We start from the raw sequence: 13,541 nt of genomic DNA, 5'->3' as shown, positions 1-13,541 counted from the left end.
GGGGCAGGGCCTTTCACATGCTCCATTATTCTCACTTTATCCTTTACCTGTATCCTTTAAAGGTGTTCTGATCGTTGATCGACTGTAGCCTAAAGCTTTTCCAGTGACCGATGGCATTTCACCTCTTTCCAATCGCTTTATTATTTTCACTTTATTTTTAATCGCAATCGTTTTCCATCAACGGGACAGAAAACTGCGCACTTTATGTTCTATTGCTGAGCAGCAGTGGACCGTCTGATTGGCCTATCAGAGTTTTCTTTGGGAACTAGTTAACTTGATCAGCATTTCTGATATGGCTATTGTTCATGATCGTACTTAATAAAAAAAATACAGCAGCAGCCGCGGGCGATGGGTCTTGTGCTGCTCCAGGTCCTAAAGTCCACCTGCACTGAGACAGGTTAAATGGGACAAGTGGGGCGGTGCTGACTGGAAAAAGGGGGGGGGGGGTCAGGGTGAATCTTGCTAAGAAATATTTAAGGCAAGTACAAAGTTACACAACACAGTGTTAACGGCAACGACTTAAAATGGCGGATGGTGTCGTGATCCGACTTAAAAAGGCAGACAGAGTTCTCCCTCCATTTGTAAGTACGAGTTGTCTGTAAGTCGGACGTTCGTAACTCGGGGACTGCCTATATTGATGAAAAGAAGTACATTAGTTCGTGTGTTAATAGTTTAGGCAGATTATGTTTGTATTATTGTGTCTTAGATGAAGATCAGACCATACTTAATGAGTAATTAATGCAGAAAACCAGGTAATTGCAAAGGGTTTCACAAAATGTTTCTTGCAGCTGTACCTATAGATTCATTCTTACATGATATCACTGTCATGTTGCCTTGTGCTAATTACTATTGTGACTGAGAATTTGAAACCTTGGTCGATGAATAGAAAGCTTTTCTGCTCCAAATTTTGATGCATCACCACCAGGCATGTTTAATGACCAAATAAATAACTGCAGTTTAACGACAGACATTGGAATTCTCAAGTGTCAATTTATATTTTGTCTCACATGATCCTGAAATCTAACCACATAAAGAATTAAGAGGGAATATTTCATACTCAATGAAAACACTATTGAATTATTTCCTGTCCTTCACTCTTCGTATTAATTTATTTTTTAAAATTATGATTAATTCTAATTTATTCACCCTATCAGGTAGCACATTCCAGAAAACTAACTGAAACATTAAAGAATAACCTTAATATTTTTCAAAACCTCAACTTTTCTTAACTCTCCTTGTAATATTCCTGTTTTGTGGAAATATCCACTTCTGGTTTCTCCATATTACTCAAATCCCCCAATTCTGATACCAGTCTGCTAGATTTTCCCGCATTCTCTTACCTCAAGTGTGCTGACTGATATTCAAGATCAATCAGTGATGTACAAATATTTACCTTATCTTCCTTTGTTTGTATTATGCCTTTTTATTAGACCAAGAGAGCTACATATTATTTTACCAGCTTTATCAACCCCACTGGAAACTTCAAAGTTTTAGATTCTAGAACTTTAGGCCTGTCTTCCTGCCCTACCTTTTAAGTTGGTATCATGCATGTCTCTGCACTCTGTACACTTTGTCGATCCATTCCCTCCTGACATCGGCCTCAGTTGTCCTCACTGTTACTGCGTTTCCTTAGTTCCTCTGCCAATTTTGTAAGTATGTTGCCAGAACCTGTGTTCAGATTACTAACAAAAAAGAACACTGCTCTTTAAGTCCTCAGGAGTACTTTTACACTTTATTCCGCTGTGAAGAACAGAGGTTCACTGAGTTGTCAGCTTACAGACTCCATACTGCCAGAGTCACTTCAAATCTTACATTGTTCCACTATAATACTCTTCAAACATTTTAAAAGTCTACATCAAAACTTTCCATTTTGGTCAGAATGCTAATTGTAAACTGCAAATGGCTGATATGCATTTGTACGCAGAATAGGAAAGAGAACAGTATGACATTAAACAGGCCAGTTGGCCTGCAATTTTGTGCTAATCTCAATGCCAATTTATATTAAATGTCCTTACTTGTATGTCTCTCCATTCTCTTCATATTCATGTGTTGATCTAAAAGCCTCTTAAACTCACCAAACTGCTTGATCTGCTACCATCCCTGATAACTTATTTTGGGCACTACTACTCTTTCCGTTTTTTTTAAAAAAAGCCTTGCCCCCTACATCAGCTTTAAACTACTTCCACCTCTGAAGACAACTGTTGCTCTAAAGAGCATGATATGAGGTCATTCTTACCTTCGGTCATTCGGCTTTATAATGAGTCAACCTATAGCCAGGTAAATGATGACCCGCTCCTGTTAGACTGGTTGAGGTAACTTATTTTTTATTTTTACTTATTTCTTTTTTAATATTTGTATATCTGTGCATTTGCAATGCTACTGTGACATCATCATTTCCTTTGGGATCAATAAAGTATCTATCTATCTAACTTGAAAAACAAGTCTTCTGGTATTTGATATTTCTACCCAGGAAAAGAATCTGACTATTTATCTATGTTACTTATAATTTTAAGAGCCTCTGTCAGGTCTTCCCTCAGCCCAAGTTTGTCCGACCTTGCCTGTGGGTCATACCCTCTAATCCAGGTAGCATTATGGTAAATCTCTTTGACACAGTCTCCACATCCTTCCTATAATGGGGCGAAAAGAATTGCATGCACGACTCCAAGTGTGGTCTGTCTAATTTTTTATATAACTGCAGCATGACTTCCTTACTCTTATATTCAACACCCCTACTAATGGATGCAAGGATAATCATATGCCATATTTACCACATGCAGATGCTTACTTTTTTTTCCTGACTAAATGTTGGATTATCTTGGGTCATTCAAGATTCTCTTTCCTTACCATCTCTGTCATAACTTCTTATGGGAACATGCCAATCCTGAACTCTGATCTTTAAACAATTTCACGCATTTCAGACACACACTTGTCTGACAGCAGCTGCTCCCAATCAACATCCTTTACCTCCTGTACCTTTCCACAAGATCCAATTTTATCCTTATACATAATAGTCTTAAAATATAATGAGTTTTGGTCAATATTCCCAAAATATTCCACCACCATCAGATCTGTTCCCTGACCTGACTCATTTCCCAGGTCCAGTGTATCTTCTCCTCACATTGGACCCTTCTTGGATGCACTGAAGAAATCCTAACCCATCTAAGCCTCTTGTGTTCAGGAAGTTCTAGTCAATACTGGGAAAGTTAAAGCCACCCACTATGACAATCCTGTTGTTTCTATGCCGTTCCATAATCTGTCTATATATGTTCCTTCACCTCTTGCTGGTTGTTGGGAGTATTATGATATAATCCTATCAGCATAATTGTGACCTTTTTGATTTCATAGCTCCACCCAAATTGCGTCTGCTGATGAGCCCTCCTGTGCGTCTTCTCTGAGTACTGCCGTAACTCCCCCTTATCAGTAATGCTATCCCTCCACCTCTCTTGCCCCCCTCTCTATCACATCTGAAGCAACAAAATTCAGGAATGTTGAGCCACCAGTCCTGTCCTGTTTGCAACCATGTCTTTGTATAGCAACAACATCATAATTTCATGTATTGATCCAGACTCCAAATTCATTACTTTCCCCATAATACTCCTAGAATGAAAATAAACACATTGCAGACCATCAATCCCACCATCTTTATTAGCTAGTACCTTGCTATTCTTCTTTTCAGTCTTGCTTAGTGTATCATCTTTCTTCCCCCTAACCCTATCAACTATTGCCTTGCTGCTGTGGGTCCCATTCCCCTGCTACTGTAGTTTAAGCCTTTCCAAGTAGCACTAGCTAATCTCCCATTAATATATTCGTTCCCTTCAAGTTCGGGTGCGAACCGTACAGGTCCTACCTGCCCTGGAAGAGATCCCCTATGATCTAAATCTGAAGGTCTCCCACCTACACCAGCAACTTTGTGAGGTATTGAACTACACTATATTGTATGCTTCTCACTTCAATGACACATTGCACAAGCAGTAATCCTGAGATCACAACCCTGACAGTTGTACTCTTTAACTTTCTACTGAGCTCCCTAAAACCCCTTGGCAGTTTCTCATCCCTGCTCCTGCCTGTGTTATTAATACTTGTATATACTACGACCTCTGACTGCTCACCCTTCCTCCTCAGAGTGTACTGGACCCATTAGTCTCCTGTCTGCTCTGAAATTTGATGAAACATCTCTTACTCCATTGAAGAACTCAGCTGAGTTTGTTAGATACTTTAATAAGTTACTTTCATTGGTCAGCCATGTTTTAACATGGACTTTTAAAAAGTATTTGTAGTTTTTTCAAGAATTCTAATAAGGAGTAAGTGTGTAGCCCAGGCATGACCAAAGATTTTTGTGTTAAAGATTGTTTTCTTTGATCCCTAGTAAGAGAGTTTGAGCTTGATGAACTTGCAAAATCGTTGGAGCACGTACAAGATAAGCATAAAAATTTAAATAAGCAGTTGGACATATTGAAGGTAATTTATATTTTCTCTTTAGTGTTCAGCTATTACTTTTAAGTAATTGTCTAGAAGGGTACATTCTTGAAAAGAGAAATATATTTGTTTATTAAGAGTGAAAGTACTGTCATACTGTGTATGCCAAATGATTAATATTGAATGTAAATAAATTCATGATGATTTGGTAAAAATTCCTAAGATTCTCAACCATCTAAATAAAGAACGCTTTCCTCAACTCAATCAAACTATTCAATCATTTATTGAACAATATTTGGTTAAAGATTCATAGCCAAAGAAAGCAACTTCTGAATATTGCATCTAGCCGATCGCTTTCAAATATTAAGTTTTGTAGTGAATGTAAGCTCATTGTATTCTGTAGTTCCTCAGATGACGACTCCTTCATCCCCTGTACGTAATGAATCTACCTGCACCACCTTCAGCATTAGCAGTGTATCAGATGTAATCTGATCAAACCCCTGTATAATTGCAGTGAGAATTTTCTATATTGGGCTCCAAGCTGTTGCCATTAAATAAATATAGGTTGTTGAACTCGTATATTAACATTGTAATCATGCCTGGATCCCTCTGACCACACGTTTTATTTTTCTACCAGCCTCCTTGGCAGCTGGATGTGTGTAAATCATCTTACACATTGTACTCCAGATTGGATAATCATGACCAGAGTTCACCGATTTTTCTGTTCCTTTTTCAGCTCTTGAGTAGCTTCAGATCATTTTCCGTATGTGTTTATTTATATTTAGTTAGAGAGTGCAGAACCAATGAGCAACCCACCTACTTAACCCTAGCCTAATCACAGCACAGTTTACAATGGCCAATTAATCCACTAATCTGTACTTCTGTAGACTGTGGGAGGAAACCGTTAAACCACATGGTCACGCAGAGAATGTACAAAGTCCTTACGGACGATGTTGGAATTGAACTCTGATGCCCTGAGCTGTAATAACATCATGCTGACAGCTACGCTACCTTGGCATGACTGTAGTCATGGAGAACTACAGTGCACAGACGGGTCCTTTGGCCCATCTTCTCTGTGCCAACCTGTTTTTCTGCCTAGTCCTATCTACCGGCACTTGGATCATAGTCCTCCGTATTCCTCTTATCCATCTACCTATCTAAACTTCTTTTAAATGTTGCAGTTGAACCCATACCTGCAGCTTCCCCGGCAGCTCATCTGCACCAACCTCTGAGTGAAGAAATTCCCCCTCAGGTTACCCTTAAATATTTCACTTTTCACTCTAAACCTATGCCCTCTAGTCGTAGTCTCACCCAAGTTCAGGGGAAAAGACCTGCTTGTATTTATCTTATCTATACCCCTTATAATTTTGTTAATCTCTATAAGATCTCCCCCTATTCTCCAGGGAATAACTCCCTATAACTCAGGTTTTCAAGTCCCAGCAACGCCCTTTTAAATTTACTCTGCTGTCTAGGTGACCAAGAACTGCATGTTTTAAATTATTAGCAAACTACGATACCCTTTGACCTTTTATCTCGTCTTAAATATAGGTTATAGAAGGTTTGAGTCCCAACTACAGATTATTATGGCATCCTCCGTGCCTGCCCAAGTTGATTTATCTCTCCACTTTCTTCTACCAACCATATTAAAATGTTAGAACATTAAGGTTAATTCTGCTTTTGTATCATTGCATTTATTTTTCATTGTATTTAAGATCTACGTATATAAAACAAAAATGTGTTTCATCAAATGTTTACATGACATCTTAACTGTCATTTACCATGATATATCTAAATATTTTCTGTCTTAGAATCAGAAGATAAAATTGGAAACTGACCTTGTGAATTTGAAAGCATATGGAGCATCACTGGATGAACAGTTGGAAAGTTTAAAAATGGTTCCATTGCTCTTTCAGTTCCACATCCAAGTAACGGATAATGGTGAGCTATAAATCACTTCTATTATCACACCAACTTCTCAGTGTCAGGTTTAATATCAACAGCATATGTCGTGAAATAATAAAATTAAATTACAATAAGAAGTATGTATAAAAATAAATGAGTAGTGCAAAAAGAGGAAGATGAAAGAAATAGTGAGGTAGTGTTCAAGAATTCAGTGTCCATTCAGAAATCTAATGGTGGGGGGAGGTGGGAGGAAGCTCTTCCTGAAATGGTGAGTCTGTGTCTTCAGGCTCCTGTAGCTCCCCCTTGAGAAGAGGGCATGTCCTGTGTGATGAGGGTCCTTAATGATGGATGCTATCTAATTGAGGCACCTTTTGAAGGTGTTCTTTATGCTGGGGAGGCTAGTGCCCTTGATGGAGTTGGCTGAGTTTACAACTTTCTGCAGCTTTTTCAGATCCTCTGCAGTAGCTCCTTCATAACTAACAGTGATGCAACAAGTTAGAATGCTTTCCATGGTACATATGAAGAAATTTGCAAGAGTCTTTGGTGACATACCAAATCTCCTCAAACTTCTAATGTAATACAGCTGTTGATGTTGCTTTTCTGAATTGCATTGATATGTTGGGCCCAGAATAGATCTTCAGAGCTTTTGACACCCAGGAACTTGAAAATGCTCACCCTTTCCACTGCTGATCCCCTGATGAGGTCTTACTGATGTTGAGCACAAGATTGTTGTTGCAACACCACTCGACCAGATCTGTCTCACTCCCATACACTTTCTTGTCACCATCTGAAATTCTGCCAACAATAATTATCATCAGCAAATCTAGAGATGCCATTTGAGCTGTGCCTAGCCACACAGTCATGGATGTAGAGAAAGTAAAACAGTGGGCTAAGCACATATCCTTGTGGTGCACCAGTGTTGGTTGTCAGCGAGGAGGAGATGTTATTTTCAGTCCATACATATTATGGTTTCCTAGTGAGGAAGTCAAGAATCCAGTTGAAGAGGGAGGTACAGAGGCCCAGTTTTGGAGTGTGTTGAATCTAATGGCATATTCTAAGCAATTCTTAATTTTCTTTTTGTTAATGTTGTTTTGGCTTTTGTGGAGTGTTTATTTTATACTCTGTAAAATTGAGCACTGATTTATAATATTAGCTCAACATACCAGCACTGTTCTATTTAGCATGAGTTTAATGAGGACATTAGTGGGCGGGGATTGTTTGCCTTGCCGATTATGAAATCTCAGAAGTCAGTCCAAGCATTATCTTGGAGGATAAAAGGTGAAAACAATATTACAAAATAAACTAAAGTCATCTGCCATTATGAATCTAATTTGTACACCAACTGGTGGAGAATAGGAGACATCAGCCCTGAGGCTCTGGATCTGTTAAGACATGTTCCCTAACATGCTTTTCCAGAGAACCTGGTTATTACAAAATGGCATTCTTTAGCATAAAATGGATTCCTTTCTTCACACTCTTATTCATATCATTGCTTTGTTTACTTTTGCCCTTTGTCAGTATTGTAACTTATTTCAAGTGTTTGCTTAGAATATCACACATCTGTATCTCTCATAGTCCTTTTTTTTGATGGCTGAAATAAGTCCAAGTTTTGTGGTTGCGAGTCAAGGGCTACTTTCCCTTTCAGGGTACTGTTTCCAGATTCTTGGTAGACTGATCCTGAGGGTCTCCAGGACTCCTACATGTGTTCAGTGACTGGTCAAGCATAGCCATGTAACTAAAACCCTTTCTTAAATGCAAGAGCAAAATTGTCAGATCAGTGTTTTTGAATTTGCTGTTGGTGATCTGGTCAGCCGTCATAGTTGGTTCTTTCCTTAGGTGTCAGGCAGTAAGCTTTGTAATACCCTCACTGAAACTCGTGTACTCTCTGCTTCAGAACATGATCTAAAGCCAAACAGTCTGATTGTGCTTTTAGTTACTGAGTGTGCCCACAGTGCCTATAAAAAGTTTTCAGCACCCCTCCCCGAAAGTTTTCATGTTTTATTGTTTTACAACATTGAATCACAGTGGATTTAATTTGGCTTTTTTTTTTGACACTGATCAACAGAAAAAGACTCTTTCATGTCAAAGTGAAAACGGATCTCCACAAAGTAATCTAAATTACAAATATAAAACACAAAATAATTGATTGCATAAGTATTCACCCCCTTTAATGTGACACACCAAATCATCATTGGTGCAGCCAGCTGGTTTTAGAAGTCACATAAATAGTTAAATGGAGATCTGTTTTTGGAGACCTGTGTGCAGTCAAGGTGTCTCAATTGGTTGTAGTAAAAATACACCTGTATCTGGAAGGATCAACTACTGGTGAGTTAGTATCCTGGCAAAACCTACACCATGAAGACAAAAGAACACTCCAAGCAACTCCATAAAAAGGTTATTAAAAAGCCCAAGTCAGGAGATGGATACAGGAAAATTTCTAAGTCAGTGAATATCCCTTGGTGTACAGTTAAGTCATTCATCAAGAAATGGAAAGAATATGGCACAGCTGTAAATCTGCCTAGAGCAGGTCATCCTCAAAAACTGAGTGACTGTGCAAGTGAGGGAGGCCACCAAAAGACCTATAACAACTCTGTAGGAGTTACAAGCCTCAGTGGCTGAGATGGGAGAGACTGCGCATACTACAGCTGATGCCCGAGTGGTTCACCAGTCACAGCTTTATGAGAGAGAGGCAAAGAGAAAGCCACTGTTGGGGGGAAAAAAAAAGCTTACATGAAATCTCGGCTAGAGTTTTCCAGAAGGCATTTGGGAAACTTTGAAGTCAGCTGGAAGAAGGTTCTATGATCTGATAAAACCAAAATTGAGTGTTTTGGCCATCAGACTAAACGCTATATTTGGTGTAAACCAAACACCGCACATCATCAAAAACACACCATCCTTACTGTGAAGAATGGTGGTGGCTGAGTCATGCTGTGGGGATGCTTCATTGCAGCAAGCCCTGGAAAGCTTGTGAAGGTAGAGGGTAAAGTGAACACAGCAAAATACAGGGAAAACCTGATGCAGTCTGCAAGAGAACTGCGACTTGGGAGATTTGTTTTCTAACAAGATAATGACCCTGTGCATATAGCGTACACAGGAATGGTTTAAAAATCAACAAAGTTAATGTCCTGGAATGGCCAAGTCAGAGTCCAGACCTCAATCCCATTGAGAATTTGTGGCTGGACTTAAAAAGGGCTGTTCACTCATGATCCCCATGCAATCTGACAGAGCTTGAGCAGTTTTGTAAAGAAGAACGGGGGAAAATTTGCAGTCTCCAGCTGTGCAAAGATGTGCAAAGAGACCTATCCACACAGACACAAGGCTGTAATTGCTGCCAAAGGGCATCTCCTAAAATCTGACTTGAAGGGGGTGAATATTTATGCAATCAATTATTTTGTATTTGTAATTAAATTAGATCACTTGGTAGAAATCTCTTTTCACTTTGACACAAAAGAATCTTTTTCTGTTGATCAGTGTCCAAAAAAGCCGAATTAAATCCACTGTGATCCAATGCTGTAAAACAATAAAATAAGAAAACTGTCAAAGAGATGAATACTTTTTATAGGCACTGTATAAAGGGACTGAAATTGTTTACTAATTTAACAAGTAATAGTATTATTGTAGTTTCAATGTCATTAATTGACAATTTTATGCAGTAAATCCTGCTATTTTGTTCAAATGTCAGTGAATCGTGTAATAAAACAAATCATCACTGGTCTGGGAGAACTTCCAGTAATTTTTATTTTGACCAGTCATTAAGTAGGAAAATTTGCTTTTTGGTATATGTTATTTTGATCATTAAGTAAGCCTGACAAATAGTTCAGCTTTCACAAAAATACACTGCAGATCAAAAGGATGCAACAATAATTCTGATGTATAGCTACTATTGTCACTACAGGAAATGCTCAGCAATGCAATAATTGCCAGATAACCTATTTTTGTTATGACTGTGATATTTATGAAATTTTAAGGATACCGTAGATTTGTTTTGTTATATCTCTCAATCTTTGGAAATTATTGCTGAAATTTATAGTTAAAGTACCATTTTTGTGTGATAAATATTAGTAAACAGCATAACTAGTGATTGCTGGTACAGCATTAAACATTGTGAAGATTCTAGGATAATCTTAATTTGTCTTCATAACTGTTTTAGTAGCGATAAGCTTAATCATGGCAAACATTTGAATGCCATTGCTTATACACATTATTCTTGTAGCTGTGAGTGATAAAATAAATTCTGAAAATATTCAGGTAAGAAAAGGCAGACTTTGGCATTAGTCTTTCCAGAAAAGGGATAAATTGCTGTCCAGTCAATCAGTTGTGAGGATTTAAAATCTTTTATGAGCTTTGGCAAATTAAAATGCATGGATGTTGTAAAATGCTGTTTATATTCTGAGTACAAAGATCTGAGGCTAACATGATGACAGAATTGGCTTGTTTTTGATTTATTGTCAAGAAATACTAAAACATTCTAATGATTTAGAGAAAGATATTGTTCTGTTTGAATTGACTTTTAGCTTTTCAACCAAAGCTTATTACCATTTGGTATGGAGCAATTCAGTCACTCTATCATGAAAATCTCAGACCCTATCCTTCCTCTTTGTTGATTTTTGATAATTTTGATGCAAATTCATTTTCTTGGTTTAAGGATGGGAAAGTTAGCCTGGGTTTTTTCTTGTAATCTTTCCTGGTAGTACATGTGTGCATATACAATGAAAAAGATATATGATTAGCTGTGATTTTTTTAAAAAATCTCTTTGTGGTTCAGTAGCCATTCAATGTTTATCATCAATAAAATGTAAAGATGCTATAAATATTATTGGTTAGGCAACATCTGTGATGAAAGATCAGAATTCAGAATTTGGTTAATGAAATGGAAACATCAGTTCTTTGTCTCCACAGAACGTCCCTGACCTGTCAAGTTTTCTCCAATGTTTTCTTTGTTTCTTTTAATTTAAATTTTCAGCATCTCTATTTTTTGCTTTTTACTTATCAATGCTTGCCTGTGAAAGATAGCTATGTGAGTACTCTCTTTTGAATGTCTTTAGTATACTTTGCTGTATTAATCAAAAGTAATGAGCAGCTAAAATTATAATGCAATAATGATTGTAAAAAGAATTTAGATGTAACTAATTATGTGTGATTTTGCAGGAACACTTCCACTCACAAAAATCCTTTGTTAAAATTTGAAGAAAATAAGTGAATAATGAAGAAAGAGTTAAAGCTGCAAATCAGGTCAGATGTGAACATTGAATGTTGATCTGTTAGAGACTTTGACTGTCAAATTTGACTTTCATGGAACAGAACTATTGTTTTTAAATGCTCTCTCACTGCTGAGTATGTCTTTATTGTGCTCTGTATCAGGTAGTCAAAGCATGTTGAAAGAAATATGTTCACACTGTGGTCTAGGTTGTATTTAATTATTGCACATGCTGAGAGTAAGCAAACAGCATTTTTCTCACTTATTTTATGATGGGTTTAAATTTGCTGATTTACAATTTATTGGATAGTTGAAATACAATAAGGAAAGATATTTGGCATGGTTATGTAATTCCTAAGCGTAGTTCAAGTCATTATTTTTCTCCTTCCCCTTTTTTTTTCTTTCTAACACTCTTTTGTGTTTAAACATGTTATATTCTGAATGTACCAAACATCACATCAATTTTTATATCTGACGATGTACATAGTGTAGGGGAAAATGGTCTCCATATATGTGGTTTCTACACATTCTGACCTGTGGCTTGCTTTTCATTTGAAAGAAATGATGTATTTTAATGGAAAACTACTTTGCCCTCTTATTTTTTTGAAGTAGCAAAAGTGATTTTCAAAGTTGCTGGTGTTTTTTGTTTCCAGCCATTTATCATGTTGACTTATGTTATGTACAAATGTACATGTGTATCATACTAGCTTTTTTAAAAAGGTAAATTAGATGGTGATTTTTAAAGCATATATTTTGCTGAATAATATTATTTTCATTTGATGCCAATCTCATGAAGACCAGATTTCCTATAAATGGCTTTTGTCTTAACATCCATCATTGGTGCTAGGGTAGTGAAACTTTTTAATTGCACTTTCATATATGAATCATATTGTAGAATGTGTATTTTTAGATGACACTACACAAATCTATGAACTCTTGTTTTATAGATATAAGATACATCATTGTTTTGGTGTTACAAGTGTTACTAAATCATTGAGAACAGTGTTTTCTATATAGTAATTCTACATTTGGACAAAAAGTACTGTATATTTATTTTTTTGTGAAACTGTCAAATGAAATAAACGTTTTTAAAATCACACTTTTATTTCCTGTTTATTTGTAAGGTAAAACTTCAAAATTGGTATTTGTCTTTTGCCGTCCTTACCATAGTAATGTACAGATTTCCAATGGCCTTTGCAGAAAATCTGACTGGCACAGGGAGAAAAGTATCTGTCATTATTGGAAAGACTGATTAATTTGCAGGAATTTGGTTTGTAGAAGGGACAGACAGTCTTGGATTAATTTTCATTCAAATTTCTTTCACTTTAATGACATGTTCAGTGAACTTGAATGATCTCATTGCTATAGAACATAATATTTTAATATATAGTACAGCATAGAAAATTCTTAATTTATAATTTGAGATAGTATATATTTAGAATTGTCTTGGTTACCCAAACACAGTTAACACAGAGGTTTTGAAGGTTGGTCTTTTCATAATCAATAATATGAATGATGATCAGATGTTTGTAATATTTGACAAAACCAATTTGACAGAATATTTCAGGTAAATGATACATGAGAAAATGTAGCAACATAAGTAGAAATTATTTAGAAACATGAGAAGCCTGAGTATAATTTCAAGAAATTGAACTTTGGATACAAATTTAACCAAACCTAATGTAGTGCAAGTTGCAAAATATAACTGAATAATGTAGCAATTTGTTGTAATTTAAGTAATTAAGAAGTTACATTGTTAATATTCATTGATAATGCAATGACAGTCATCTTTGCTTCTGCATGCCAGCATTACCCATTTGTGGTCTAAAAGATAATGTGCTAATTTTTTTTTGGTGATTCTACAAATGCAAAGCTAATTACATGAATTTATTAACATTAGCCAGCATAACTGGATTGCAATTAGCAATCTTCTACCTCATTATGTTGCACTTTGACGAGTTTCAATTATTTTTCAGAATACTTGATTCACATTGAGGTCTGCTGTTAATGGAGGATTGAACAGCTT

The 13,541-nt window shown here is 36.6% G+C and overlaps 1 protein-coding gene across 3 annotated transcripts in view; it reads left to right on the top strand.

Annotated features, from left to right (window-relative positions):
* LOC140726368 (uncharacterized) overlaps positions 1–12,612 on the top strand; it is a 61,759-nt gene extending 49,147 nt beyond the window's left edge. For all 3 annotated transcript variants that reach the window (XM_073042658.1, XM_073042655.1, XM_073042656.1), the window contains exons 10-12: positions 4,367–4,458; positions 6,225–6,354; positions 11,467–12,612. In XM_073042658.1, coding sequence (XP_072898759.1) covers positions 4,367–4,458; positions 6,225–6,354; positions 11,467–11,498 — 254 coding nt within the window. In that variant the 3' untranslated portion in view covers positions 11,499–12,612. The remainder of the gene's footprint in view (positions 1–4,366; positions 4,459–6,224; positions 6,355–11,466) is intronic.
* The last annotated feature ends 929 nt before the right edge of the window (positions 12,613–13,541 follow it).

The sequence above is a fragment of the Hemitrygon akajei genome, chromosome 4 (assembly GCF_048418815.1).
Source record: "Hemitrygon akajei chromosome 4, sHemAka1.3, whole genome shotgun sequence".
Lineage (NCBI taxonomy): Eukaryota > Metazoa > Chordata > Chondrichthyes > Myliobatiformes > Dasyatidae > Hemitrygon > Hemitrygon akajei.
The sequence above is the reverse complement of the archived record's forward strand: the minus strand, read 5'-3'. Positions and strand labels throughout refer to the sequence as shown.